Raw genomic sequence first — 27,363 nt, forward strand, 5'->3', positions numbered from 1 at the left:
AGCTCTAATGGGAATCTCTACCAGATAAGGGTATAGGTCCTTGGACTACACATTAGGAGGTAAAAATCACTGAAATTCAGCAATTATTAACCTTCCAGGTCACTGTCAATACTGTAAAACAGATTGAAAAAATTGTTAGAAGCCTAATCATAATAAGACTTTCTTGAATTTTAATAGAAAAAACAAATATAACTTTTTGAGGAAAAACACTTTGTTCAACTTTTTTTCATTTCAGGGTTCTTCCCACTCTTAACAGAAAAAAAAAAAAACCACAACACTTTAGGATGATGAAAAGATACATGTCATGCAGTCTGCATCTTACTGGTGCTAACCTAATCCATCAGCAGCCTGGGAATACGTGCCTTGACAAAAGGAAGCAGATGTGCTCTTAATCCTCCTAAAGTGAACTATGGGATGCATATCCTCAGTCATCCAGGATGGTTTCTCTGGAGCCCTTATGTCTCTTGGTAAAGGCTGAACAGAGTATTTGTCATGGAATCAGACCTTCACCTGGGTTTTCTGTACTTTTAGTCCTTTGATCATACGTCTCATATTTTACTTTAACTGAACCTTTGTGGACTTTCGAAGATAATCATTGCTTTCCATTTTTCATCAGAGCGTGCTACTGGCGTGAGCAATCCTACCTCTCTGCAAACCCCTTGAAATACAGGAAGCCACTTGCCCAGCCTACTGAGAGGCAAACAGATACAGTAGATACCACACCTAGGCTTTTTTCAAATAACAGTCGTTAAATCTTTTCTACTTCATGTTGATTGCAGGCTTAATTAACCTTCCACTGTTCAGATCCAAGAGAGGTGAGAAAACACCCTTAATGCCAAAAAGGAATATAAGTAGTGTTTATTACACCTTTTTTTATGACCAAGATACCATGGCTTCTGTAACACAGGTGTGCAGAAGGCAGCCAATGAACTCTGCCTGGCACTCTTTCCAGCACTGTGTATATGACAGGCTAAGGCAGTATCAGGCCATCTCTGTGACAGGAAAGCTGTCTTTATCAGTTTTCAATGAAATTAGTTTCCTGCTTCATCAACACGTAAAGGAGAAAGGACATGCTTTGTTAATGAATCCAGATGACCCACCCAAATGTCTGAAAACACCAAAACAGAATACATCTTGTATTTAAACACTTTTTTTTTTTTAAATTGTATTTAAATAATTCCCTTGGAAACATAGGCCTTTGGCCTTTTAGGAAGCACGAGACTGGAGAGTAGGTCAATGCAGTCAGCAGAGAACTGTATTATTGTGATGAAGGTATGAGCTAGGGTCAAATCAACAGTCCTAGCTCTTCTATCTTCAATTTTCTCCTACTGCGCCCTTTATCATTATCCATTCCGCAGACTCATCAGAACAAGAAGAGAAATATATGGTCAGGGTGTTCTGCACTGCTGCAAACCCAAACCGCCATTTAACTACTTCCATAAACTTTACCAAAGCCAGAATATAGTCATTCAGAAATTCAGAAGTCTATAAATGGTTCATTTTCGTGATACACATAGTGCCCTTGACAAAACAGTATGCATAGCATTCAGTATAGAACCCCTCTTACCTTGCCTGAGAAAGCAGCGTAGCTTTTGTCTGAATTAACCTCCTTTGCAAGGTATTTAGAAGTGAGGTGTATTGGACTGATCACAGCACTGTGCACCATCACACATAAGTCTTCTGCTCCTAGCAATAAAAAAACACAGGGCAATGATTACTCATTATTGTCACATAATGAGACGGACAGAGTCCTGACTGAAACACAGGTCTCTTGCCACTTGGATCCATGCATAAGTCACTAGGCCACAGTTCCTACAATCAGATTACATGAAAAGTCATGCCTCATTTTCCCCAGAAGTAAAATATGCTACAACACTCTTTCATCCATTACATTGATGTAACTGGAGTGTTGATGTGGCATATGAATATCGATAGCACACTTTGAAAATGTAAAGTACTAGTAAGAAAGAAGAAAAAATGTTAATGGTTTACTGCTTGGTTATATAGCAAGAACAAAAACGTGGAGTAAATCTGCTACAGGCATCTTCCACAGACACAGTACCACAGGAGTCTTCCAAAGCGCAGCCCAGCTCAGTGTAGACAACACAATGAGCCAGTTCTGTGGCACTCTGCAACTTTGCTGAAATGGACCCTAGTGAAGTAGTATAGATGCTTACCACAGTTTGACAACATTAGGCAGCTAAAATGTTCACTGACAAAAAGACAGTGCTTTATTGTGCTGACTAGAGAAAATGGATTGTTTTGTACAAAATTAGCCTGTGATTCAGGAGATCTGGATTCAGCTGGCCGCTCTACCACAGATTCCCACAGGACCTTCAGCTAGTCAAGTGCTCTTTCCATTCCTCAGCTTCCCATACATACCTAGTTCAGCAGCAAAGTTACTGGGATTGACAAAGGAATTACTGGTTAAAATTCTACAGTAACTATTGTAGATTGTATATGATTATCAGGGCATAAGTGATATAAAATCTATGCCTCTCTATCTTCTAAATATAAAGTCTAAGCATCTGTTCCATTTTGCAAAGTTAAACATTTCAGCTGGATGTATTTAACATTTTTTAAGCATCCAACTGTTGGTTTTTTCCCCTTAGCTGCCAATGTTTTGTGATTAGAAAACATTTTATTCTCAAAGCCTTGCCATATTTTCATTGCCATTTTTTTATGAACTGAGTGACAGAGGAGATAAATGAAGGCTCAGCTGTCCATGGTTTAGGAAAAAAGAAAAATGCAGTTAAAAACTTCTTAACAATTGGGCAGAAAAACAGCAAGACAGATGATTATCTAGTTATTACTTACATGAAGCGGTCTTGAAGGATAAATATTTAAGGAAAAAGAAAATATGTCCTCTTTTCCCTCAGTTGGTTTGTTTTCTGAAATAACAATGCTCCCTCCTTCCCATCCCCTTAAAATTTGATACATAACTCTCCAAGTCAATTATGTACATACAGACAATGCCAAGGAAACACTATCTGACAGTTTAGGTATAAGCCACGATGAATATGAAGACAGTGAAGTTACAAAATCATTTAACAGTCATAAAACTACTATTTAAGTTGCATCCTGTTTACTGAACTGCCAGAAATTACCGTATAGCATGTTTCTAACCAAACATTTCTGTGTAGCTATATATTCAATATACTGCTGGACTTTTACATTAGCTACTCACTGTATTTTGTAATTTAATGCTGGTGTTCAGACTGAATGTTACTGTTACACTCACCCCATCTAGCTGCAAATAGCAGAAAGGCCAGCTAGGCAAAAACTAAGCACTATCCTTACAAAAAGGAATGTAAATCTGATTTAACAAAAAAATATATATTTTTTTTACAGAAATAGAGTTTAAGATACTTTGAGTTGTGATCTTTCAGTATTGATTAATAACCCACTGAGAGTATATTCTGTTGTATTTCACTAAGACAGTTGAAGCACTTCTCCACTTCACAGAAAAAGCTATGCAGAAAAGCATTCTTCAAGATGCACAGTCAAACACTGAGAAATGTAGAAAATAAAATTCTTTAGGGAACTTAATTCAGCCCTTTAGTATGCATGTTTCAAACTTCTAACAGTACAATCCTACGCTATCTTCCCCTATGGAAAAACAAACCAAATACAGATCAACAACCGGTTCATCTCAATTCTCATCTGCTTACACAGCAGCACTCCCCATGTCTTCTGTCTGTCTCAGACTCCTTGAGAACCACACAGTCCTTGCCTCTAGCACACAGAGGAAGGCTCCTTCGCCCATTTTAGTAAGACACTTATTTCCAGAAAATGCTTCTTGCTAAGAAAATTCAACAGAGCTGCCCTTTCTTTTCCCTTCTCGCGTTTGTTCTCACTGCCACACAAAGGGAATGAATTAATACAGAGCAGGGGAGAAAGGAGCAGAGAGCACAGCAGAAGACCTGGGAATGAGCATGGTTAGGACACCTGCAGGAATAGGTCTTGACACGTACAAGGGGCTCAGTAATGGGTGTGCTGGCAGTGAGCTGGGGTACAAAACAACTGTGTTTGTACAAACTGGTCATGTATTTATATATTTACTTCTGCCTAGTAAAAGGTTATAAATAGTATGCTGTGCTTTTGTAGCACATTATTGGTGATTTATAGATGGTATAAAGAATACATCATCCACAGTGAAACAAAATTGTGGTGGGGAGACCCATACAAGAGTTTTGACATTTCTCTAGCAGAGATGTTCTCTTGTTTATTTCAAAACTGTGAGAGGAACATGAGATGTCCCAGTAACACTAGCCAATTACTATTTTAGACATTATCTCAGTCATAAAGGGCATAACCCAATCAATAATAATTTGGCCATCTATTGAGCAAATTACAATGTTTGCAACCAGCTTTGAGCAAATTCTTTCGTCTTTCTAATGAAATCATACGTGGTACTAGTAACTGTCAAAGACAGGATGTGGGCTGGCTCTATTATAGAAAAGCCTACACTCTTAAATCCAATGGAAGTTCAAATATCATTACACAGTTACATATTGGAACCAGAACTCTGAGCTTCACTAAGCTGTGCACATTACAAGATACAGAAACTAAAATTTAGTAAAGGGAAAAAGGTGCTTTTTCATTCCTTCATCTTGCGTCACGATAGTGAAAAGCTTCCTTAGGATCCACAAGGGAAGTCTAAGGAGTCTGCTTCAATAACCTTTTAAATTACTACAATTCTGAAGTCTCTCTCTCAGTTTAGTCCTCAGCCTAAGACAACTCAAAGTAAAGCAACTAGTGCGTCACCAACATCAGTGTTATTCAAATTAGCAAAAGAAATTCCAAAGACCTAGTTTCTACAGAGGGATTCCAGTTAAGAGACTGTAAATATATAGTTACAAATAACTATTTATTAAATAACAATGGATAATACCAAGGTTTTGTACTTAAAAGTTTCCCTTGGTGAAAGAAAAGAGGTAACTTAATGGGCTGCTGTGATGACAAACCACTGAAAAACTTTTTAAAAGTCTTTCTTGTAAATTAAAGACGGGCCTAAATTTAAGATGGACCTGGTGCTTAACCAGGAGGTATATATGCCATCATGTTTTCAAGAAAAAAAACCAAACAAACAGTCACGGAGAAAGCTGAGTTCAGGGAATCCATTCAAAAACTCAATGGCAGAAAAAGAGCTTGCTGATATTGAGAAAAAGTGGAGACAAACTGTAGAAATCACATCTCAAGAAATTACCTTCAATGTGCTAGTGGGTATAGTCTGGTGGTCTGTACAAGTGAGGGAAAGCAGAGAAGTAGGAAATCAGGGAAAAAGTTTAAGACTATAAACCAGCAATCTGCAATGAGTTCCACATAAAGCCTAGGGAGTGAATAAAACACCCACTTCTGTTCTCACCATTTCAGGAAAGTTTCACCTATAAAATGATTCAAGAGCTGATAATTTTATTATTCATTGAAATTTTAAAAAAAAAACAACCCTGCAATTAGTTTCATTGTTAATAAGCATAGTTGCAATACTGAGCCACATTGGCTTACTTACACATACCGTGCCATGAAAGTCAGCTGAGTTGCTCCAATTTGCATCAGGAGTGAATTTGTACTGCTGCTAATGAGCAGGGGTCTGTGACTGCCTCATTTCCCCTCGTGCATGGAAATCTCACAAGACCCTTACTCCCTCAACACCGCTAATTTCCGCTTCAAACCAGTCCTGAAAATTCCTTTTTCTACAAGCCTTGTGCTAAACAAATAGTGCATCCTGTATTTCCCCTTATAAAGGTGGATTTCAGAAGCTTAACAGGAAAATGGAACTTAACAGGAACCACATCTTTTCTCATTAATAAACGTATTAGTTCCTCATCCCATTCTCTCTCTATTGCTTGTTTCCATAACATACTGAGTCATGTTGAGTAAACTGAGGTTGTAAATTTGTTGGGACAGTGGTCCCATTTCTGGGACATACCTGCCCTGTTTTAGGAAGCTATATTAAAAACTAGATTCAGCTTGAGTCTATCTAACAAAGTGCATACCCAATCCTCTTACCTAAAGGTGCCATCCCTCCCTGGGAAGTCATGCAGACCTACACAACTCAATTAAATTTGTCAGCAGTGAGCTCCAAGAAGATAAAATAATAGTTTGCAGCTCCTTATACAGCTATAATAGCATTCCAGCTGGTGGCAATTCTCCTTCTGTTCCGGGTTTCTTCCAAGTGAAACAATATTTTTAAAACAAATAATTTAAAGGGAGCATATGGCATATACAAAAATAAATGTCTAGGGCATCAAAAGCCCAAAGCAATTTTTATTTTGACTGCCAAAGAAAGTCTTAAAATTTCTTTTTGGCTTTGCATACAAAAGAACCATTGTGAGGCCTTTAGCAGCACTTTCTCTGTGTCTTCCCCCATCATCTCAGAAAAATAGCATTAATAATTAAGAGTCTTTTAAAAAACACCATAAACATAGGATTTGTGTGCCAATGTTTCAGTTCTATTAACAAGAAACATTTGGAATTCCTTTTGCCCTCAGACTTTTAGTCATCTGTGGCAGGAGCCAATAAATAGAGCCTCTTGCTTGTTTTGCCCTGGCTGCCAGTACCTCAGCTAATCTGGAACCTTTTTAACCCATTCCTTTGGACAGCAATTTGCAGGCAGGCTCCTTAAGGGAAGTGAGATCTGGATCTCTCCTACTGTTGCAACTGCTTTTTCAAGGATCGGTCTCAGGTAAGGTCTTACCTGGCATCTTATCTTAAACTAGGCTCTTACTGTTTTCTAAGACTTACTTGCAAACAATAAGTTTTCAGATGGCATACAAAATTTGGGTCTTTCCTTAAATTTTCTTTTTATGATTTCAGACTGTCAGGGAAAAGCTTATTGTGCATTCATCTGATTAGAAAACCAGGACATTGCTTTTTACAAGGACTCTACTCTCAACATCTTACAGCAATGGCTATAGGCTCAGCAAATCTATTATTTGGTGAAATGGGGATGTGTTGTTTCCTGACAAACTACCGCATCAGGTTTTTTACTTATTAGCACTCTTTCTAATGTGAGAAAGGAAAATTAAATTAAATTATAATTTCCCTTCTGAGGGACTCATTTAAGGACCACTCATGCTTCTCTCTACAGTAAACTGGATCTTTCAGAATAGCTAGACCTATCCAGGATCTTTGGTAGTGGAGGGGAGTGGTACTCATATCGCTCATGTCTGCACACTTCCTACATATGAATCCAACACTGAAGGCCTAAATGGACACAGGGACTGAATCATCCTGCTCCTCAAACTTCCTTGTTTGATGGGATGTTTCCTTCTATCCCTTATCAAGCTTCCTTGTTTCAGTCAGTCCAAAAACGTTAGTACAGCACTGGCTGGAATGGGCCTGTGCAGTACTTTGTCTCTATGTTCATAAAGAGCAGACTTTCAGTTAAAAGGTTTGTCTGATCTTGGATAGTTTTTCTAATCGTATTCACCTGTGGACAAGGCCTCTAGCATAATTTACTGGCATCACCTATTAAGAAAACTACTTACTATGAAGAACATGCTCCCTACTGGGAGTCTCTGCAGCCTTAAAAATTGTATAGTACCTATCTGTGATCAGTTCAGACATGACCTCCCGCTATGCAGTGTAATGAAGTCAAGTCATTGACATTGTCATAAGATAACGTCGTCTTTTTAATACATCTTACCTCTGTTGCTGGGCCCCCAGAGCATCAGGAATGTAAAAGCTTAGTAAATACTAAATCATCTACAAATAAGAGTAAGTTCTAAGATGAGCCCAGGCCAATATCTAAAGTATACTGAAAGCTAGGACACCTGGTTAACAGAAGCAACCAAATTGCAACAAGCATTTCTGTCTTCATCAGCCTCCCACAGAATGCATACAACTTGGTAGGATACTGATGACACCCTCATCTCTGAATTTATCAACATGTTTATGAATTCTACCACAGAGGAAGGAGCAGGATTCTCATTCCTGTTGAGAAAAATTTTTTTTGTAAGGAAACTTCTAAAAGTTCATACAGACTACAAATTCTAATGCAATTACCACTTTGGGAGCTCTGTGCCGACTCTTATCTTTCTCTCAATCCCAGTTCCGAAATTTTTTTCAGTGAAAGACACAATGGCTCATCTAGACCAAATGTTCACCTTAGCTGTTAGGTCTTTGGCCAGGAACTATGTAGTTCTTTATATTTCAACTTATTTGTATTCTGGATGTAATTCTTAGTATGTACATATTCTGTATGTAATTCAAATTTCATCCACTAGGCAATTTATATCCTGTGTGACTTAGGTAATTTGCTTGATTTCATCTGTTCTCTAAGACCTGGAGATACCTTTGCTGCGACACCATCTTTTAACCAATAACTAACAATGTGGTTTTCTTTATTTAGAAGTGACATGTATGCACACAAGGATTATGAAGATGTATAGGAAAGTTCTCAGAACCTCCTCAGCATTATACAGCCAAGCAGCTGCAAAAAAGCATCTCCTGTATGTTTTAGCTTTTGGCTGAACAGGCTGGGAAGAACCTTTACTGACAATATCTGTATAGATCTTACATAGAAGGACCCTCAAACTTTTGACATCTCTGCTAGTAAAGGTCTAGAACATACCAAGCAGTTTGGCAACTCTTACAAACTAGTATGAATTTCTATCTTGCAAGCCAATTATGCCACAGTTCTCCCTAAAGAGTATTTGGTTACTTATCTTTCACAGTAAGAAATACCTCTGTCAAATAGTACATGGAGCTGACAAAAATCTGGCTGATGAACTTCCTTTACAACTCCAGAAAAAAAACAGTGCTATACTCAACTGTTTTCAAGTTGTTTTCTGTAAGAAAGAAATTATTTTTAAAACTAGATAATGTGTAGATGAAACATAACACTTCCCCTTCATGTATAGGCTTTTGCTCTGAATTATCTGAGTCCAGGTATTTTCTTCAAATCTTTTGCTTCAAAAACCATGATAGAAAATTATTTCCCTTCTGAAATCTGTTCTCAGTAGAAAAGGAACACAGCCACTTACCAGGTTTGGCTGGCTTATTTTGGCCTTCCTGAATGTAGTATAGGCAGTTCTGCAATAAAACAAGAGGATTTATACTGGTTTTTAATCCTCCACAATTCTGAGACAAAGTGGGCTTAACAAGCTAGGCCTACATAGATCCTTCTTGTGATTTATGTTGCTTCTTTAACATCCATACAATTCCTGCTCTTTCACCACTTTCTCCCATATCACAGCATTTTTTCCGCAGATGTGCCAGCAACATACTGCCATTCTTTGTTCCAGTCCTTAAAATAACTGTTATCCTAGTAATATTGAAGAGTTTATATCTGAGCTGTCTAGAAGTAGAGAGGAGAGTGAGGAAAGATGTTTGCTTTTCAGAATAACTTTTATTCTGCAGAGGAGGTGCGGTTTTTCCACAGAGAAAGTTCTACAGTGATAAAATTTAGTAGAAGAAGAGAAACATCTGGGAGCATATATCAGGTTGCCTAGGGGCCTGCCTAGTCAGATACTGATAATCTGCAAGGGTGAATCTGGGTAGTTTATTGCAGTGCTTAGCCATTCTCATCCTTCATATCTAATCAAAAATTCTCTTGTTGGCTTCTGTCCTTTCACTCTGAACTTCAGAGGAAAAGTCTGGCTCCATCTTCCTATGATGCCTGTTTAGGGAGCAGAAGAGTGCTATTAATTAGGTTCCGCATATTCTCTTTCCTTCTCCAGGCTAAAGAAATGCAGTGCATTCTTAGCATTTCTTAGCATCTCCTTGCTTGTCAGGTGCACCACTCCCTGAATGTCTCAGTGGTCCTACAACAAACTCTGTTTTATCAACAGCTCAACTTCATTCACAGTCTCAAACACAGTCATATTACCAGGTTGGCTTGAACAGCATTCAGATGACAAAATGAGGCATCTACAGAAATATGTATTTTGACTTTATAATCAAAAGCATCTAATGGGTGATTTTTTCTTATCAAGAAAGGTCATGACTGCTTTGAAACAATCTGTGAACTTCATATTTCATATGTACAGTAATTAGTTGGAATAACATCACATAATAAAATAAAATAACATATTTCCCAAAGGTTTCCACAATCTGATCTACTGCTAACCTTCAAATACAATGAGCTTTACCCTTTCTAGTAACCCAAGGTCAGTCACTTTTTCCATTTAAGAGCTACTATTGCTGTATCTTTCCTTCATAAAATTTCTGCTTTCACATACACATTAATAAAAAAGAAGTTAGGATTTTTTGATTTATTCTCTTTAATACTTAAATAGAAAGAAAATACATACTTCTTAATGAAAAATTTGGGTTGGGGTGAATTATATACAAACTTGTCATTATTTGTAATGTATCATTTAATTAAATTATAGCTTCTAATAACTAAGCCATCTTTCAAACATCTCTCCAATTATTGTCCTAATGATTTATTCTATTAATTCTCTTGCATTGGTAAAAAGGAAGTAATTACTGTACTACTCTGGCATGTTTCATTCCAATTTTTACTCCCTATAAATGTGTTACAGTTCTTCCGTTGGCAGTCAGAGAAAGTCTCTATAAAAGCAGCATTTACTGCAGTTTCTCTCAGAGCCAAGTAATACATACGCAGCTTGACATTTTGGAGTATCTGTTTTCAAGCATTGATCTACAGCAGTTATTAGAGCTATTGCTCTTACTATTTTACACTGTCTTAAGAGTGCAGCTTATGTAAACATTTCTTCGTATCTTTTATGTGTTAATCATAAAGAAAAAAAATGGCATTGCATAAAAACCAAATCTTGAAATGGCCAAAAAGTATTCACGCACTCACTGTAGGTCTCTAAGATCTCCACTTTTTCAGTTACTGAAAAACAACACTAAGAGAAATAAAGCCAGACTCTTTAAACTACTAGAGGGCCTTCTTAACTTAATTACGCACTAATTGCAAATATAGATCACCTTAGATTTTAAAAACAGGTAATTCTGTTCATTCCTGAGGGATGTGCATCCATTTTCTCTTGTATCACCTGTCCCTTTAAATAGTAACATCTAGGCAATTTAAAAAAATCCTAATTTTGCATTCTGATTTCCTGCTAAAGAAAAGCCAACCTTCTAATCATAACAGAATTTAAACCAAAGTTAAGACAAAAATGAAACTCAAGTTCTTACTAAAAGACAAATACAACCTGCCTCAACATTTCTCCTTTACAGCAGTCAGGATCAAGCCTTCCTGGCACCCTTCCCCCAGGCATTCCTAACAAGAGGAAATAGTAAGAAAAACACAACTGTGGAGGAAAGCTAACAAAGAACAATGCCTTTCTTGTTAACTAGAAATTAACGTTCTATCTAGAAAGTCTAAATATTCAGTAACAAAAGTAAATTTAAAAACCTGCATTTCTGACTAAAGATAGGTGTTTTTAGACCACACACCGCAGCCTAAAAAGGAGGAAACAAAACAACAGAAACTTACTTTTACCAAGACTAAGCAAAAAAGATCCGTTGTGTGATCAGAAGACAAGTGCGTATATGTATGTATTTGAAGATCTTGTAATTTAGCAGTAGGAAAAAAAAGCATCTGAAAAACAAAATTACTCCTTTTTTATACTTCAGGGGCATCAGGTTACTGGGTTGGGTTTGGGGTCTTTTTGTTATTGTTTTGTTTTTTGACAGGGATCTTCTTAAAGTATTTAAGAATTAAGAAGTATTTAAGATCAGACTAGTTTGATCTTCCATGAAGACTTCTGTAGCCTTTAATGAAACTGCCCTCAAGACACTAGGGCAACAGATCCACCTTTCTTACACCTCTGTCAGTCATTCATTACAGTCTGTGCCATTGCTGACTCCATTCAAATCCTCAGCAGAAGCATATCAATACATCTTTAGAGGTCCACTACCTTCACAAATTACAGGCCAACCATCAGAACTTTCTCATGGCCACTTCAGACAATTCCAGTACTAATGTCAAAACATTTGCTTACAGCTGTTTATTTGGGGGGGGGGGGGGGGGGGGAATTAAATTTTTTTCAAAGCAATATAGAATTTTTATATTTTTTTTAATTACAAAATCTGGTCAAGCTATTGTCACACAATAGCTTATGAACAATAGCTATATCTGATTAATCAATGTGTAATGTTTTCAGTTTAGCTTCAAATCTCCTTTTAATTACAGCAAGACTGCCACTTCTGCAAGTTTCAGTTATAATCAAGCTTTTCCAGTTCTCTGATCCAACTGCTTAATGCACCTGTACATAGAATATAAAAGTTTATTGTTACATGTTTAATGTAGATTTCTGGCTGTACAAAATGAACTATTTTATCATTGAAGTTTCTGAATGAAAGAAGAACTTGCAGATAGTCAAGAATAAGTCTATCCACATCTCTTCCAATATAATCAACAGAAGGCAGTTTCTCCTTGATACCTGTAAGATTTCTTTCAGTGTGCTCATTAGATAAGTTCAAAATACCAGCCACACAACAAGGGATAGCAGTTCTCAGATGTTCTGTTTGAAAGATGCCTAGAGAAACTCAGTGCTGTTACTTTCTGCTCTACAGGAGGACTAAGGTATTTCTAAAAATGGCCTTCTTTAAAAAGCCATTTGGTTTTCACTGTGTACAGGTGACTTCATGAAGCTGGTATGTCATCGACCAGTTCTACTCTGCTTGAAAACATTTGTGGTGCTCTGTTTAACTTAAAGATTTTTAGGTATCAACCCAAGAAAGCAAAAAAACAGTATTCTTTTTTCTCCACATTGCTGTTAATACAAGAATGAGGAAAGGACTCTAGGTAACTTTCCAGAATCTTTTTACTTTTTACATCACTCATGATAATATTTTTCCCAATTTTTTCCAAGAAACTCATGGGCTGACCCATGGCTACTGTTAGATTCTGATGGTAATACATAGATTGCTAGCTCCTTTGATCTTCAGGAATTGCTTCAGGCCCTGCTTGTAATCAGTCTCCTAAGAACACCCAATGGCTCTTGTCTTACTATTTTGACATCTACCCTAATACATGCCAGGTTGTTCTTCATGTGATTCTGCATCACCACTACTCGATTCTCTTCTTTCTGAAACCAGAAAAGGCACCAGTCTGAATACAGCTCCCACTGAACATCTAATAGCTAGAAATTATGTGAGTGTTAGAGAAGCAATACATTCTTTATGTGTGTTGATCATCTGTGGTGGGGATCAGAAGCTGTATATATCCTCATACTGCTTTTCTTGCACGGTTCTTCATCTGGAGGTGAGGAAAAAGAAAAGCCATATAACGTAATCAAGCTGAACGAAAAAAGAAAGAATGTATTGAGGCTTTTCCCACACACACATTAGCTACAGATTAAAAAGAGAAAAAACCTCTAACCAAAATAAGAAAAGGCAAGCAATTATTTAAATAAAACAAATGGCTCAAAATAATTATGTTAGTACTAACCCAAACTCTTAAAAAATTAAGCTGTACTTCAGACTCAAAAGTACAATATAGGGATGTTTGATCTTGTCACGGAGCCAAATTAAGTTACTTTAAAGTTTCAGAGCATCATTTATAAGAAACGTGAAACAGAATCGCAAGCCCTCAGAGAATGAATCACTAATATGAACTGAATTTTCTGCTAAACTTTCCCAATTCTGCATGCCCTTAGAGTCTCAGAGTACTCAGCTTCACAAACATAGTCCTGAAAACCAGTATAAATTATGGCAACTACTATGCCATCCAGAATTTCCTATAAATTTTTCCCAACACTCCCCAGCTATGTCTTATATATACTTTCTAAGTAAGAGTTCAAGAAGTCCTGGAAAGACAATATCTAGCTTTTTTTCCACAGCAATCTCATTCCAAAGGAGTTTTTCTCATTAAAATTGAGGTATCACAACATCTGATTCTGGTTCACAGTGACTTCGTTTCATGGTTACAAAGACATTATGTATTATTTTTTTTAAAGAGTCACTATTTTACAAAATCTTAGTATGGCAATAAGTTAAAAATTTCCTAAGTTGTAAAATGCACACCTTTTCAGAGTTCCTCTTCACTGTTTTGAAGTAACTTCTAATGTAGAATTTACTATTTGATTTTCAGCATAATGTGTCATTTCTTGGGATTTTAAATAAAGTTGATTGTTTAAAAATCCCATGTATTTTAATTTTCCAGCACAGTCACAGAACTCAGGAAATGATGTCACTCTCCTAGTGCCAAAAATCAGGTTGGAAGTCCTAAATCTCAGCACACTTTCTCAGCCAGTGACGCAAGCAGCCCGCTGAAGTGAATGAAACCTTTGTCCTATTCAGTGAAACTGGGATTTTTCATGCTTTTTTAAGAACTCTACAAAACCTAGTTGCTGAATAAGCTCACAAAGTAAGCTTCAAAAGATAAAAATCGTAAAAGTGACAAAAGAAGTTTCAGAATGGGATTCAGACCTCTCAGGATTAACTGCTGGCAACATTCCTCTTTTTTAAAGAGCAAATTATTTTTACTTAAAAAAAAAAACAAACAACACACAACAAAATACTGTTTTAAATCTGATCCCTTATTTTGAAATAATTAACAGCAAACACACAGATTCTGAACAGCAAGTAGTCACTGCAATAAGTGACATCAACAGTAACATTGAGAGGCCACCTCTTTCACCAGGTGTGTCCTGGTTTTGGCTGGAATAGAGTTACTTTTCAGTAGCTGGTACAAAGTATGAGAATAATGTTGAGAACACACTGATGGTTTAGTTGTTGCTAAGTAGTGCTAACTCTAAATCAAGGACTTCTCAGTTTCTTAGGCCCTGCCAGCGAGAGGGCTGGAGGAGCACAAGAAGCTGGGAAGGACCACATCCAGGACAGCTGACCTGAACTAGCCAAAGGGATATTCCATACCATAGAATGTCATGCTCAGTGTATAAACTGAGGGGAGCTGTCTGGGGCCTTGCGATCACTGCTTGGGGACTGTCTGGGCATCGGTCAGTGGGTAGTGAGCAATTGTATTGTGCATCACTTGTTGGGTCTCTTTCCTTTCGGATTTTATTCCTCTTTCCCTCTCCCTCCTTTTAATCACAATTGTTGTTGTTATTATTATATTTCATTTTATTTCCCCGATTAAATTGTTATTATCTCAACCCACAAGTTTTACCTTTTTCCTGATTCTCCTCCCCATCTCACCAGTGGAGTGAGCAAGTGGCTGCATGGTTCTTAGCTGCTGGCTGGGGTTAAACCATGATGAAGTGTCGTATCAACAATTTAGGAAACACTTTAGCTGAAGATCAACACACCCCAGTACAATAATCTAAATGTAGCTATCGATATGTGATCTATATGGATCACATATATATCGATATGTGAGCTAATGGAGATCAAAATTAGGGTCCAATCCAGATGACTATCCAGTAGGCGTTTAGCATAGACTGATTCACCCTCCGGTCTCTGTTCACTGTTTTGCAAGTAACTCTTGTAGCATGAGATGGGGAGAGGGAAGAAGCTATGCTCCCACCAAAGCAATACCTGAAGCCATCTCTAACAAATAACACAAAGACTTCTTTCATTTCTTCACAAGTCTTTTCTTCCCAAATGATTGTGAAGCCAGGTTCAATTCAAACAGCTGTAAGTGATGCTTATGACATTGAGTCTTCACACTGTTAAGCCAGGTAAGTGAATTCAGACTAAAAAGCCTTAACAGCCCAGTAATAACCCTCAAGTGCATGGAAACAGCCTGTTAATTTTCTTCAAGTAGAAGATGCATACATACATCAAACCTTGTCTATCCACTGCTGAAGATAAAAAAATTCACAACACCCAGAGCTTGTTACATAGATCACTGATGAAAGTCACCACAATTTTTTAATCAACAATGAGTGCTGTGAGGTCTACTCATGTTCATAAGCCCTCAGCATGTTTCAGTGAAGTTTCCCAGCAATACGATGTCAGTGTTCAAAGAGCTAAACCTGTGGCATTGCATGAACATAAAATACCACACATCACTTCCAGCTCCACAGCAACTGAAGAGCCTATGGGGAAGGACTTCAGACCTTAGACGTTACCATTTCCTGAAATACACAGCGAACGGAAGGTCATACAATATCCTGGACCAATATGATTAAGGCTACTCCTTTAGCAAATATAAATCAAGTTCTGGCACTGCTTTTTTCTCTACTTTCATCCCTAAAGTCCTGCACACAAGTTTACTAGTTAAGCAATATCACTTAGCTCTCTACATCAGGAACATTTTTTTTCTATTTTGTGTCAGAGGTACAACCACTGCCCGTGACAACCCAGCTAATCATCAGCCACACTTCTACAGAATTGTTGCAGTTCGTGCCTCCAAATGCAGAGTAAAATGAGTGGAAAACCACCCAAGGTCCTTTCACTGGGGCCAGTGAAAGAAGCAGTTTCCCAAACAACTAGCTGCTTTTCTCCTCCCCTAGAAGCAAGCTTCCCAGGCTTTGCCTTTACCTGTGTCAATAGTCTGATAAGTGCTTCACTTTGTTAACACTGAGCTATAACCCAAACACAGGGAAAAACAATACAGATTGGCCCTGGATAATCCTGGATCTGCCATTTCCAGCACCACTCGGACACAGAGGGGCACAGCAGCTGTCCTGTCCTCATGTCTGCCACAGAAATTCACAACTGATCCATGTCAACAGGGGAGAGAAGTTAGGACACAAAGAATAGTATTACAAGGATAAATATTCATGTGCATGAGGTGTCACAGCTACATTTTTTACACAAAGTTCTTACACCCTTCAAATGTTTAGGTATACCACAATCTGACTAATCACAAACACCCACACTGAACTTCATAAAGCAACTATATTTTTGCAGCATTCTTGATGCTTGTATATTGATTCCAGATGTTCCTGCAGTCAGTCTTGCTATAGTTACTTATCTATGACACCAGATGATGCTGAGAGGGTTTCAAAGATGTGCCAGAGGGGCTAGGATGCTGGCGTTATCTTGGTTGTCCAGGTGTAACCATTATCCTTCATGGACAGCTCTAAGCTTCCAAGAAGCAATAGTCCTTATTTCCAGGGCTGGGTTGTTCTTCACTTTAGTTTTAGTTAAGCATGAATTATACTAAAACGTGCAGTAAAATGCCGCTACCTCATTACATTACAGTATACAATGTGAAACTAAGATATAGATATTAACAAAGTTAATACACTTTCACATATGAAGTCTGATTGATAACAACCGTTAGGGAAGGGAATCTCCGTAACACCTCCCTGCGGTGCTGCAGCTGCAGGCAGGCAGTGGGAAGGCACTGGGGCTCCCTGCCATCCTTGTTACAGAGGCAGCACAGGATTCTCTGGTTTCTCCTTTTTCCCAGTGCCAGCACAGAAGATGGGCCCCATTTGCCATCTCTGCTAGGTTAAACTGCCCTGCAGAAAGAGCCCACGCTTTCACACGAGCTTGTGCCAAAGCGCACCAAGGACCTATTTTCACCTCACTGACTACAGGCCACACGCACTAACCAGAAATCATAGTGCTGAGCTTTCACCTTGCTCTTTACAGCCTCTAAATTTAACATAAAATGCGGCTGCCCGACCCCCCCCCGGAGGCCCAAGGTGCCGGGGAAACCCGCCCTTCCCCACAGGCCGCCGCCCAGGGCAGGGCGGGGGACAGGCAGACACCGCCATTACGCGAGGCCGCCTTTGTTGCCAGTACTGCCGCCTAGCAGAGACGTTTTACTCACCATTTTATTTGTAATGAGCCGTTTGCCACGAGATGGCAGCATATGATAAAATATCCCGGAATTTTAGTCCCAGCTGTCGCCAGCAAAGTGGTGTCCCCCACAGAGCCGTACGGGCCTCCTGGGAAGCCTTTCACACGAAGATCTTGATGTACAGAAGTAGGTGGTGGGCTACAAACCCCTTGTACTTCAGTCAGTTTTACAGCTGCTAGGTTGATAGCAGCAGGTAGAAACCAATTTGTTTAAAGAGCATGTTAAAGTTTGGTGACAACAAAAGCTGCGGTCACACCGAGGGAGTGCAAGCCAGGAAGACAGGCCGGCCAGCACCAGTGTTGGTGCTTTGGCCAGGCAGCAGCCGGTCCTGCCTTCACAAAAGTGCAAACAAGAAAAAAAAAATAAAAATAAAATTCCCAACAGGTAAACAATCAGATCTGCTGAAAAACCTGCACAGTTACAGCTGTGTTGCCCAACCAGGCTGTGACGCACAGCCTTTTTGTGGGTAAAGCAGGAAGAAGACGTGGCTCTGGGAAGGTGGCCGTGCTGCTTTCACTCCTGCTGCATTGGCCTGGTGGATTAGCTCTGGCCATACTTGCAGAGCACCCAGCATGTTTTCATAGCAGTTCAGTAATAAATCCTTTTGCCAGGGTGTTAGTGAGGCGTGCTGGTTTTGGAAGGCCTACACACGCTTCTCACAGCTCTGCTGTGTATGGGGTACTCGTTATTTGAGGTGGCATAAGATTTCCCTGGAAGTATTGAAGTTAAGCCTAGGAAATTCCTTGTACTTAGCAGTTTGTATGGGATTACCCAGAGTGCTATCCCTTTCCCCCAAAAAAATAATGCTAAAAAAGCCATATCTCCCACCATGATACAATAATTTAGGAGTAATTCTCATTACGAAAGTAATTATCTTTTTAATGTATTTTGAGCTTTGCTAACATACGAATAACAAGTCTCCATTTTAGCACCCAATTGTATCAAAATAGTTAAGAGTTTTAGGAAGCTATACCTTGTTTGGATTTTGTAATTCTGTTGCCATTTCTGTTGCCTGGAGCACTTCCTCTCAGATAGCACTGGAAATTCTGGAATTTCTAAAAAAAAACCCACTGGGAATGCTGACCTATGAGGTGAACAGTCTGGATAAATTTGAAAATATTCACACTGGCAAATCAGTACTGTGCTCAAATGTGGACATTCTGGTAATTTTTTTAAATTCTCCCATGTTCTAAATGGAGTTTCATGAATAACACTTGACCATATAAAATAACAGAATAGTAGGAAAATAACTAGTGTTTATACCTTCATATGCAATAGGCATAAGAAAATCATATGCAGAATCTTTATGTAAACTTGGAGAACTGTGAGCAGCTATAAAGAAATGTGTGCTATAATAGCTCTACATAGAGCGGATACAAATAACTGATTTGTGGTAGAAAGTAATCTTTCTATAATTTCTATAATAAAGTGTGTACCTCAGATATCAAATGCTAGTTTGATGCTTCTGGGTCACTTAATTAGTTGTATTAGTTGCAAGCTTACTTAAATTACCTTCCTGGATATATTATGTCTGCAGAATAAATTGTCCATGTCAAAATTTATTAGCTAAAGAGTCTTGCCTCTTACTATTTCCAGTATTTGCATCAAAGCAGCAAACAAATACCATATTTGTCTTAATCAATTAAATTACAAGAAATAGAGACACACAGCTCCAGTAGGTATGTGTTACTGTAATATCACAAGAGGCCTGTGCTTTACAGCTGTTGTATAGGCTATTTTATTGTCTTTTCAGCAGAAGAAAAATGTTTGGGTTTAGAAACAAGAAAAATAATTTTGTGTGCTGGACTTGACTGTAACTGAAGCATGTTAGCAAGCCCACATTTATTCATGTATTAAGTGAATGCCTGGGTCACATATGTGTGGGGAAGGTTTTAATGTCTGATTTCTTCTGTCACCTATTACAACAAAACTTAATAAAACTTATTTTAATTTAGGAAAAAAATGCATTCTGAGTAGTGACAAAGCTATACATTTGGTGGGACACTGGTTGCAATGGTTAATATGAGTTTGTCTAACTTCACAGCTGCAGATATGAGTTAAAAATCACATGGGTTTGGTAATTTGTTTCTCCTTATGTCAGAACATTTTATTTTTATCCTCAGTGCTCATGCTGTTTGGTAACTTTTTTCATTAAAAATACATATGAGAGGAATAGAAAATTTAGCTGTTACATCGGACCTTTATTCTATATATATTCATCAGTCACCCCATTTAATAATTTTTCATACAACCATGCTTCTCCAGTGATTCTCAAAAGGAAAAAAACCCAAACAACCACACCAAACTTTAAATCATAAGATGTTTTCCTTACATCTGTAGCTCACTTACTTGTTAACCACCAAGCCTCACTATTTATTCTGTAATGGCATTTGTTGTGCCCTGCTTTGAAGGAGAGAACATTTGTCTGTTTCTAAAACACACTTGGGGGTAGTCCCAACATAAATAACATACCTCAAAAATCCCTGAGATGAAAGTGACTGAGGACTTAAAAAATGTTTTTATAACATGTAGTCAGACAATCTATGTATAATAGGCCAAGTTCTACCTGAAATTTGAGTTGATTTGCATTTGCTAATAGTAAATTAATATGATTTGGTAATATTCCCTCAGCAGTACCTACAAATGGGTCTCTGAAATTATGAACTTTACACGTTTACCTAAATGACCTGTCTGATGCAACCATGCCAACAAAGCAGCACTGTGGGAAACTTCAGTGCAAAGCAATGCTCCGTGCAGCTGATAAGGCACAGAGTGGCACAGCAGACTGTCGCAAAGGCAGAGGTAAGGTACTCATTAAGTCAACCTCATACTCTTCATGCAACCTCACACTGAGGTGAAAGCAAATAATTCTGGTTTACAAGCTCTATGACAGGTAAGCACTGACACCCTGCCTTACTGTCAGTAAAATCAGCTGTAGAACTCCAATTATGTTCAGTGAAAGTGGTGCATGTCCCATCAAATAAAACCTTTGGCATGGTCACCTTTCAGGTGGAGGTGTCTCTTATTTTTACACTTGATCCATTTAATGTTCACTATAATTGAAGGTGTTTTCCTGCCAGGTAGGTTTTGTACAGCAGAACTGTTGGGCACACGTATCAGAGGTTGCACATCCATTAGCAGGAGGACTACTCCATTACCATATTATGTTGACCAAATACAGACATTTCAAGTTAAAAATTTTTGTGGTTCTCTTAAGAAACATAAAGTGCCATGGTCATTGAATTGGTGCTAGGAAAAAGATCTGACTGTTATCAGGTAATGTTTTGGTTTTGCAAGCTGGTTCAGGGAATCTTATGTGGTTCATGTAGGAGTCTTTCATTCCAATTTGTATTTTTTTTTCGAAGGAAATTAATTAGAGTTGGATAGTCTCATTATTAAGTGGTATTGCTGATAGTTATGACAACTGAGAACACACAGTATCTGAGCTCCTTAGCTGTCAGAAGAGGTTCTATCACCAGTTTAGGCCTGTGATATTTTGTATTTTTTGCGTCTTATTTACATGTGATTTACTAGCAGCATGTTATGATCTGACAGCCCTCTTATTCTGGCTTCAGTGAACTATGACAGAGTTTGAATTTCCAAACTAGAACTTTGTGACTTTATCACACATGGTCTTTAGGCTTCATCTTTTGGCTTTGCAGTCCACTAAAGCACCATGATGAGAGTCACCAGGCAAATTTTCAGTGAACAGTGAATAAAGGAAACAGCAGGGGTAAGAAGAAGGTGGAGTTTCATTGTTACAGAAAATGCTGTAGGCAAAGAGGCCTTTGTCCTTCTTTACAAACACAACTAAAAATTACATCTGATATTCGAAGCTAGTTCAGTGCAGTTTTGTATGAGCACTTCCAATAATCAATATATTTGCATATAAAAATAAGCATGGGCCAAACCCCCAGTCACTCCTATTTTGGAAATGTCTGATCTATATTTTTTACCTTGTTAATCAGTTTTGCTTCACATATGCTACTGTTGAAAACAGTTAATGTGTGTTTAACTTATGTGAATTCAAGGAGCGTTAGAAAGTTAATCAATTTTTAAAGCAGTTACAGCCTGACTCTTGAGCACTATCTTACATTCTTAGGCAAGTGAACATTATTGGTCAATTCTGAGAATTAAGCAAGCAAGATTAATGCCCTTCTGTAACTGAAAGTTTAATTGGCTAACCAAGTTATGAATTCCAGTCAGCTCACCCTGCATGTATCATAACATAGGAATTTAAATAGCTGAAGTAGGAGATTATACTGTATGGACTGCGTGTTTTTTTTTTTTTTCCTAGGAGAGAAAGTCCTGTTGCTCTTCTAATGTTAAAAAAATATGGAAATATTATTCTCTGGGATATTTTATCCAGCAGTAATTTCCACAGTACTCTATTACAGTTTGTCAGTCTGATTTTTGTGACTTTCATTGTCGTGAATTAGGTGTTTAACTAAAATCCATTAGAATTACATGGATATAAATCTGTGAGCGGGAAATTAGGCCCATCAATTCTTAGCATTGACTCAAGAACCCATTTAATTATGGGATTTGGGAAGTTTGTAATTATCTTCTAAATGGGATATGTACTGATTAAGAAATTACTATCATAATGTTATGTGTGGGTGAAATTTTACAGCCATTGAACAGCTAGTTCTGTGACAGTGGGCTCCATCAGCCGAGAAATGTCATTGGCACAGAAAAGGTGATTTATTTTTCCCTCAGGGACCTCTGGGCCTTTGTAATTACTGGGAAAAAATAAAGTACTTTCTATTACCGACTCAAGAACATATTTTTAGGGGATGAACTCAAATAAGTTTGTATTTCTATAAAAATATTTCCTCTTTAATTCTTAATTTAATTTTCATTTGCTGCTTTTCTCTGTAACATGCACTTTCTTTAGTGAGATAGCAAAGTCTGAGAACTTTAACTGAAACATACACTTGCTTCAAATATGGAACAAAGTATAATGTGGACATTTGTCATTCCCTACCATGGATAGAATTATTTTTTTTACATAAATGGTATTAATTTCCTTTTTGACTGAGGGTTGAGGACATTGTTTTGTAAATACAGGAATGCACATTATGTGTACTGATCAACAAATGATTTCAGACTTTTCCATGAAATACAATGTGTTTTAGGAGAGGTGGAAAATCCTTAAAAAATTCAGATTGTAGGTTTAGTTTACTTTGGCAGTAACATGGGTGTGGAATTCTGCTGCTATGAGTCCTAATATTTTTCATCTTGGTCCTGCTCAGTAATACTGTGCAGATGTTTTCTCTTTGACATTTTCTCCCGTTTTGGGTGTACCTGGTCCTTGCTGGGTAAATCAAGCAAGGAAGGAACACATACTAGATGAATTGCGTTCAAAAGATGAGCAAGGCTGAAATCTAAATTAATTCAGAAGGATTTTGCATTTAATAAAGTAGAATGATTCCAGATGCAGAATAAGGAATCCATTCACAGGCAGCTGTTACACACTAAGGATAAAAGGCATGCCAGGAATGTGTAAACCTGTGCCATCCGTTGCACCATCGCAAACGGAACTGACTTTAAGTGTAGTTGAAAGAAAAAGCACAGTATGAACAGGTAATACAAATTGCTACTAGACTTGCAAGGCATACAATTAGCAGACGATATTAAATAAGCCCAGAATATTGCTTTGTATCAAATGCTGAGGCATAGAAATTGCATTAGCATTTAATAGCCACGTGCCATATTTCCCATTGTGATTTTAACACTCCCATTTCAAATCCTCTGGCACGATGAGTGCATATTAAGTAATTTAAACGGGGTGGGGTGTGTGGGGGTACACATCCTTTGTTGTCATCTTTACACAGCCTGCGACACACGCTCAGGAAGCCTGGGTGGTGTATTTCCAGGCTTGAGATCCACGCTATAGGGAGCTTGCAAATCAGCGAGCCGCAGGCAGGAGCAAGAAAACACTGTAAGAGTATTGAAACTGTCAAAATTAGCACTGCAGCCAGAGAGGGTGGATTTGCGAGAAGAAGGCAGCACTCCTGCACACCTCGGGCAGTGCCTGCTCAGTCCTTTGTATCAAAGCAGCAGCAAATTACAGGCGTCTCGGCGATGCCGTTCTTTGTGGGAAGAGAAGCCCCCCGCCCTCAGCCTGCAGGAGCGAGGCGGGGTGCGGAGGGGTGTGTGCCCGCCGGCACCTCCTTCCCCCCGCTCCGCGGCGGCTGCGGCCGTGCTCGCGGCTTGCTGCCCGCCCTCGGCTCCCGCCGCCGGTGCGCGCCGGCCGCCCGGCCTGGAGGGGGCAAACCCGCTCGTCCGGGGGCGGCTCCGGCGCGGCTCGCCGCCGGGCGGGGGGCGCTGGCGGCCAGGGGCGCTCGGCGGGAGGAGGAGCTCGCAGCAGCAGGAGGAGGAGCGGGCGGCCCGCACGTCACTTTCCCCGGCCGCAATGTGTACGTGGAGATGAAGATGGCGGCGCCGGTAGCCCCGCCGCGGCAGCCTCTGTCGCTGTGACGCGGGACGGGACGGGACGGGACGGGACAGCGAACGTGTGCGCGCGCCCCGGCTGAGGGGCGGAGGCAGGGTGGGCCCCGCCTCGCGCCGCCGGTAACGGTCTGCTCCGTCGGGCAGTCGCCATGGAGGACGAGGAGCGGCTGAAGAAGCTGGAAGCGGGGAAAGCCAAGGTGGGAGGCGGCGGCGTGGCGGGGAGCCGGTGGGGAGCGCGGTGACGCCAGGGGAGGACAGTTAGCGGGGCTGGGCCGGGCGGCGGCGGAGCGTGGCTGCGGCAGAGGCTCAGCGCGGGGCGCCGCCGCGAACAAAGCCGCGGGCGGAGGAGGCGCTTTGTGCTGTCCGCCCTGCCCGCCCCGGGCTCCGCGCCCGGCCTCGGGGCCGCGCGGGGCCCTCCTCGGCCGGCGCGTGGGTGCGAGTGGCCGGTGACAGCGGGCCCCGCACGCCACAGGTGCTCCTCGCAGGGCCGGGCGGCCGCAGCTGTGGGGCCCGGCCGCTGGCGGCGCCGGGTGGAGGAAGAGCCGAGGAGGAGGAGGAGAGCTAATTGCCGTACCCCTTCGCAACCGGGGCACGAATTGTTGCTGTTAAGCCTGGGAAGCTCCCTGTAAGGCAGTGCATGAAACCGACAGCTGCTCCTCGGTGAGGTACTACAGAATCACTTAGGTTGGAAGGGGCCTTTAAGATCAAGCCCAGCCGTTAACCCAGGAGTGCCGAGTCCACCGCTAAGCCATGTCCCTAATACCGCGAGAGAGCCTTAGGAGGCAGGGGATTACAGGTGCCGCCGGTGGCGCGGCCAGGTGCCTTTCCCGGTTCTCTGGGAGACGCCGGGCAGTACGTGAGGCGGCCGTGGGACCCGGCCGCGGGCGCTGGCAGCCCTGGGTGTCCCCCCCGCCCCCGCCTCCTGGTCTGGCGGGCGGCTCAGACGGGGCCCTGCGGGCTTACCGGAGCCTTAATCGGGGAGCTTATCATTTCACTCCTCGAGCACGGCTCAGCGCACGCCGGCTGTAAAGCACTCCGCCCTCTGGGCGACGAGAGCGGAGTTACGGCGCTCTAGGAGGACCTCTTTCTTACTTCAAAGAAAGCCTTGGCGTGGTCAGTGAGGTAAGGTAATTAATGGCACTCGTAGGAAAAGAAGATAAAATTAGTGTTTTGATATTAGTTACCGTCTGGTTCCTTGCAGCAATCATTGCTAAATGAGTTTAGTAGTTTGTCAGCCAGTCATTCGTACACATGTAACTTGGCAGGAGCTCACAGTACAGGTAACTAGACGTCCTAAAGATAAAACTGGAACATCATCATTGTCTTGTTTCTGTGGTCCATGAAAAAGACAAGGTAAGTTTGGCTGTTAAGTTTGAATAGGTATTTTGCTGTATTAGGCAAAAACTTTGTAACTTAGGTGAGTTTTTGTTCCCTTTGAAAGACTGTTCAAAACCTACACTGGGAAACTCCTAGATGGAGCTATATGTTTATATAGGGAGACCTGTTTTTAAGTGCTGAGAGCAAGAATAATGTTTACACAATGTTATGCAGTACTATTAAAGGGCACTGGGACAGATCAGGTACTGGTGGCACTGTGTTCTGTCACGCCCAGGTTGGCTAATTCTTTTGCAGAAAATCAGAAAGTACTTTGCAAAGAAAATGGTTGAAGTTAATTTGCCAGTATTATAAACCACAATGAAGGATTTATCAAGAGAATTTATATTTTTCTGTCCATGTTGGCCTGGGATCGACACAGAAAATTAATGACAATTACTGAGAGGTGAACCAAAAGCCAGGACTCTAGCAGGAATTCAATGGCTTCCTTCTTTGAGAAAAAATGTGTACACACCTTACTAACTTGTTGCATTTTAAGAGCGCTGTCATAATTTTCACCCTTCTTCCAGACTTTTCTGACTAAAACCTAATGATCCTGTGTTCACTTGAAGACTTTCATATTCTGTGCTTTTAAACATCCCTTGTGGTTTAAGTCATTATAACTCTTTAAAGCTATATGTGATTTACATGGGAAGGTACTGTAAAAGCAGTGTTAGTTTTTCAGATTTTTCATTGGTGTTCTGTGTACCATTTACTCCCTTTTTTCATGTGTGAATGATGTAATTAAACGTGTTGTACTGTGGAGACTAGGGCATAGTCTTCCAGTGACAAATGCCACTGATAAATGCAGAAAAGAAGAAATTATTAGAGAATGGAAGCAGGAGTTGCTCCTGAAGCTGCTTTTCTCTTTTTCAAGGATACAAACACATTCACACTAGCATAATCAGTATGTCTCCTAAAACGGCTTGGCTCCAACGAGTATTTTCTGCAAACCACAGCAACAAGCATTCAAAAACTTTTGAACCTAACCATTGAGTGTTGTTTAAGTAAAATAGCTGGGAAAATGTATTAAAGATCGTGCTGTTACTGTGCTAAAAGTGCAGGTGTTGCTATGCTGCAGATACCTTAATACATCCACCTAAAATTATAAATATGTAAATAAGATGTTGCATAAAGTGTGGGATGAATGTAGGTGGTTTGGAGGCCAGTAAAAGAGTCTAGTAGGTGCCACGGAGGTGGCTGGTACATTGCTAACAGTGGAGTTATTATTTGAAATTAGGACATAGACTCTTGTTTGGGTTTGGTTCGTTTTGGTTTTTTTTTCCTCGAAAAGGAGGTAGCTAACTACTACCAAATGTCAGTATGTGTGTATTAAGCAATATGAATATTCTGTAAAGCAATTGTTTGGTTGTTCCCCAATCATAATGTTGAGTAGGCAAGCTGTGGAGTTTGTTTTTGTGTGAATTTATCTGCAGTGGAACTTTTTCATGTTGTCTTCTTAAGACACAGTCTCCCCACTTAGATCTTTTACAGGGAAGTGTATTACAAATGGATTTTCTGCAATGGAAGTTTGAGTCCTCCTTTATTTTTACTAGAAATGAGAAGCTGCATTGTGAATTTTACCTTGATTGAAAGGTGCTAAGTATGATCAAGCCTGGCAGATTGGGTCTCGGCACGAAAACACAGCCTTTGCCAGTACATCATTTGAAAAATGGAATTAAAAGCTCTTGATAAAGGCTCATCAACATTAATGCGTACCTGCTGACTTTTGGAGACTACACCAAATCTTTATTATGAGGCGGTTGCACCGTATGTTGCTGTTCTGTCTGTTACAAACCCACAAAGGCAAGGGAGGCACAAAGTTAAACCCAGTAAATTACAGGCTCCTTTTTCCAGACCTGTAGTCATTCATTTTCCTTGGCTGCAAG

At 39.9% G+C, this 27,363-nt stretch overlaps 1 protein-coding gene across 11 annotated transcripts in view; it reads left to right on the forward strand.

The window, feature by feature from the left end:
* The first annotated feature begins 16,141 nt into the window (after window positions 1-16,141).
* Window positions 16,142-27,363, forward strand: part of AKAP9 (A-kinase anchoring protein 9) — a 129,287-nt gene continuing 118,065 nt past the window's right edge. For 10 of the 11 annotated variants that reach the window (XM_080383589.1, XM_080383595.1, XM_080383593.1 and 7 more), the window contains exon 1: window positions 16,142-24,297. In XM_080383589.1, coding sequence (XP_080239715.1) covers window positions 24,250-24,297 — 48 coding nt within the window. In that variant the 5' untranslated portion in view covers window positions 16,142-24,249. The remainder of the gene's footprint in view (window positions 24,298-27,363) is intronic. The other variant, XM_080383596.1, reaches the window with a different exon arrangement.

This window comes from Falco punctatus (genome assembly GCF_963210335.1).
Source record: "Falco punctatus genome assembly, chromosome: 4".
Taxonomy (NCBI): Eukaryota; Metazoa; Chordata; class Aves; order Falconiformes; family Falconidae; genus Falco; species Falco punctatus.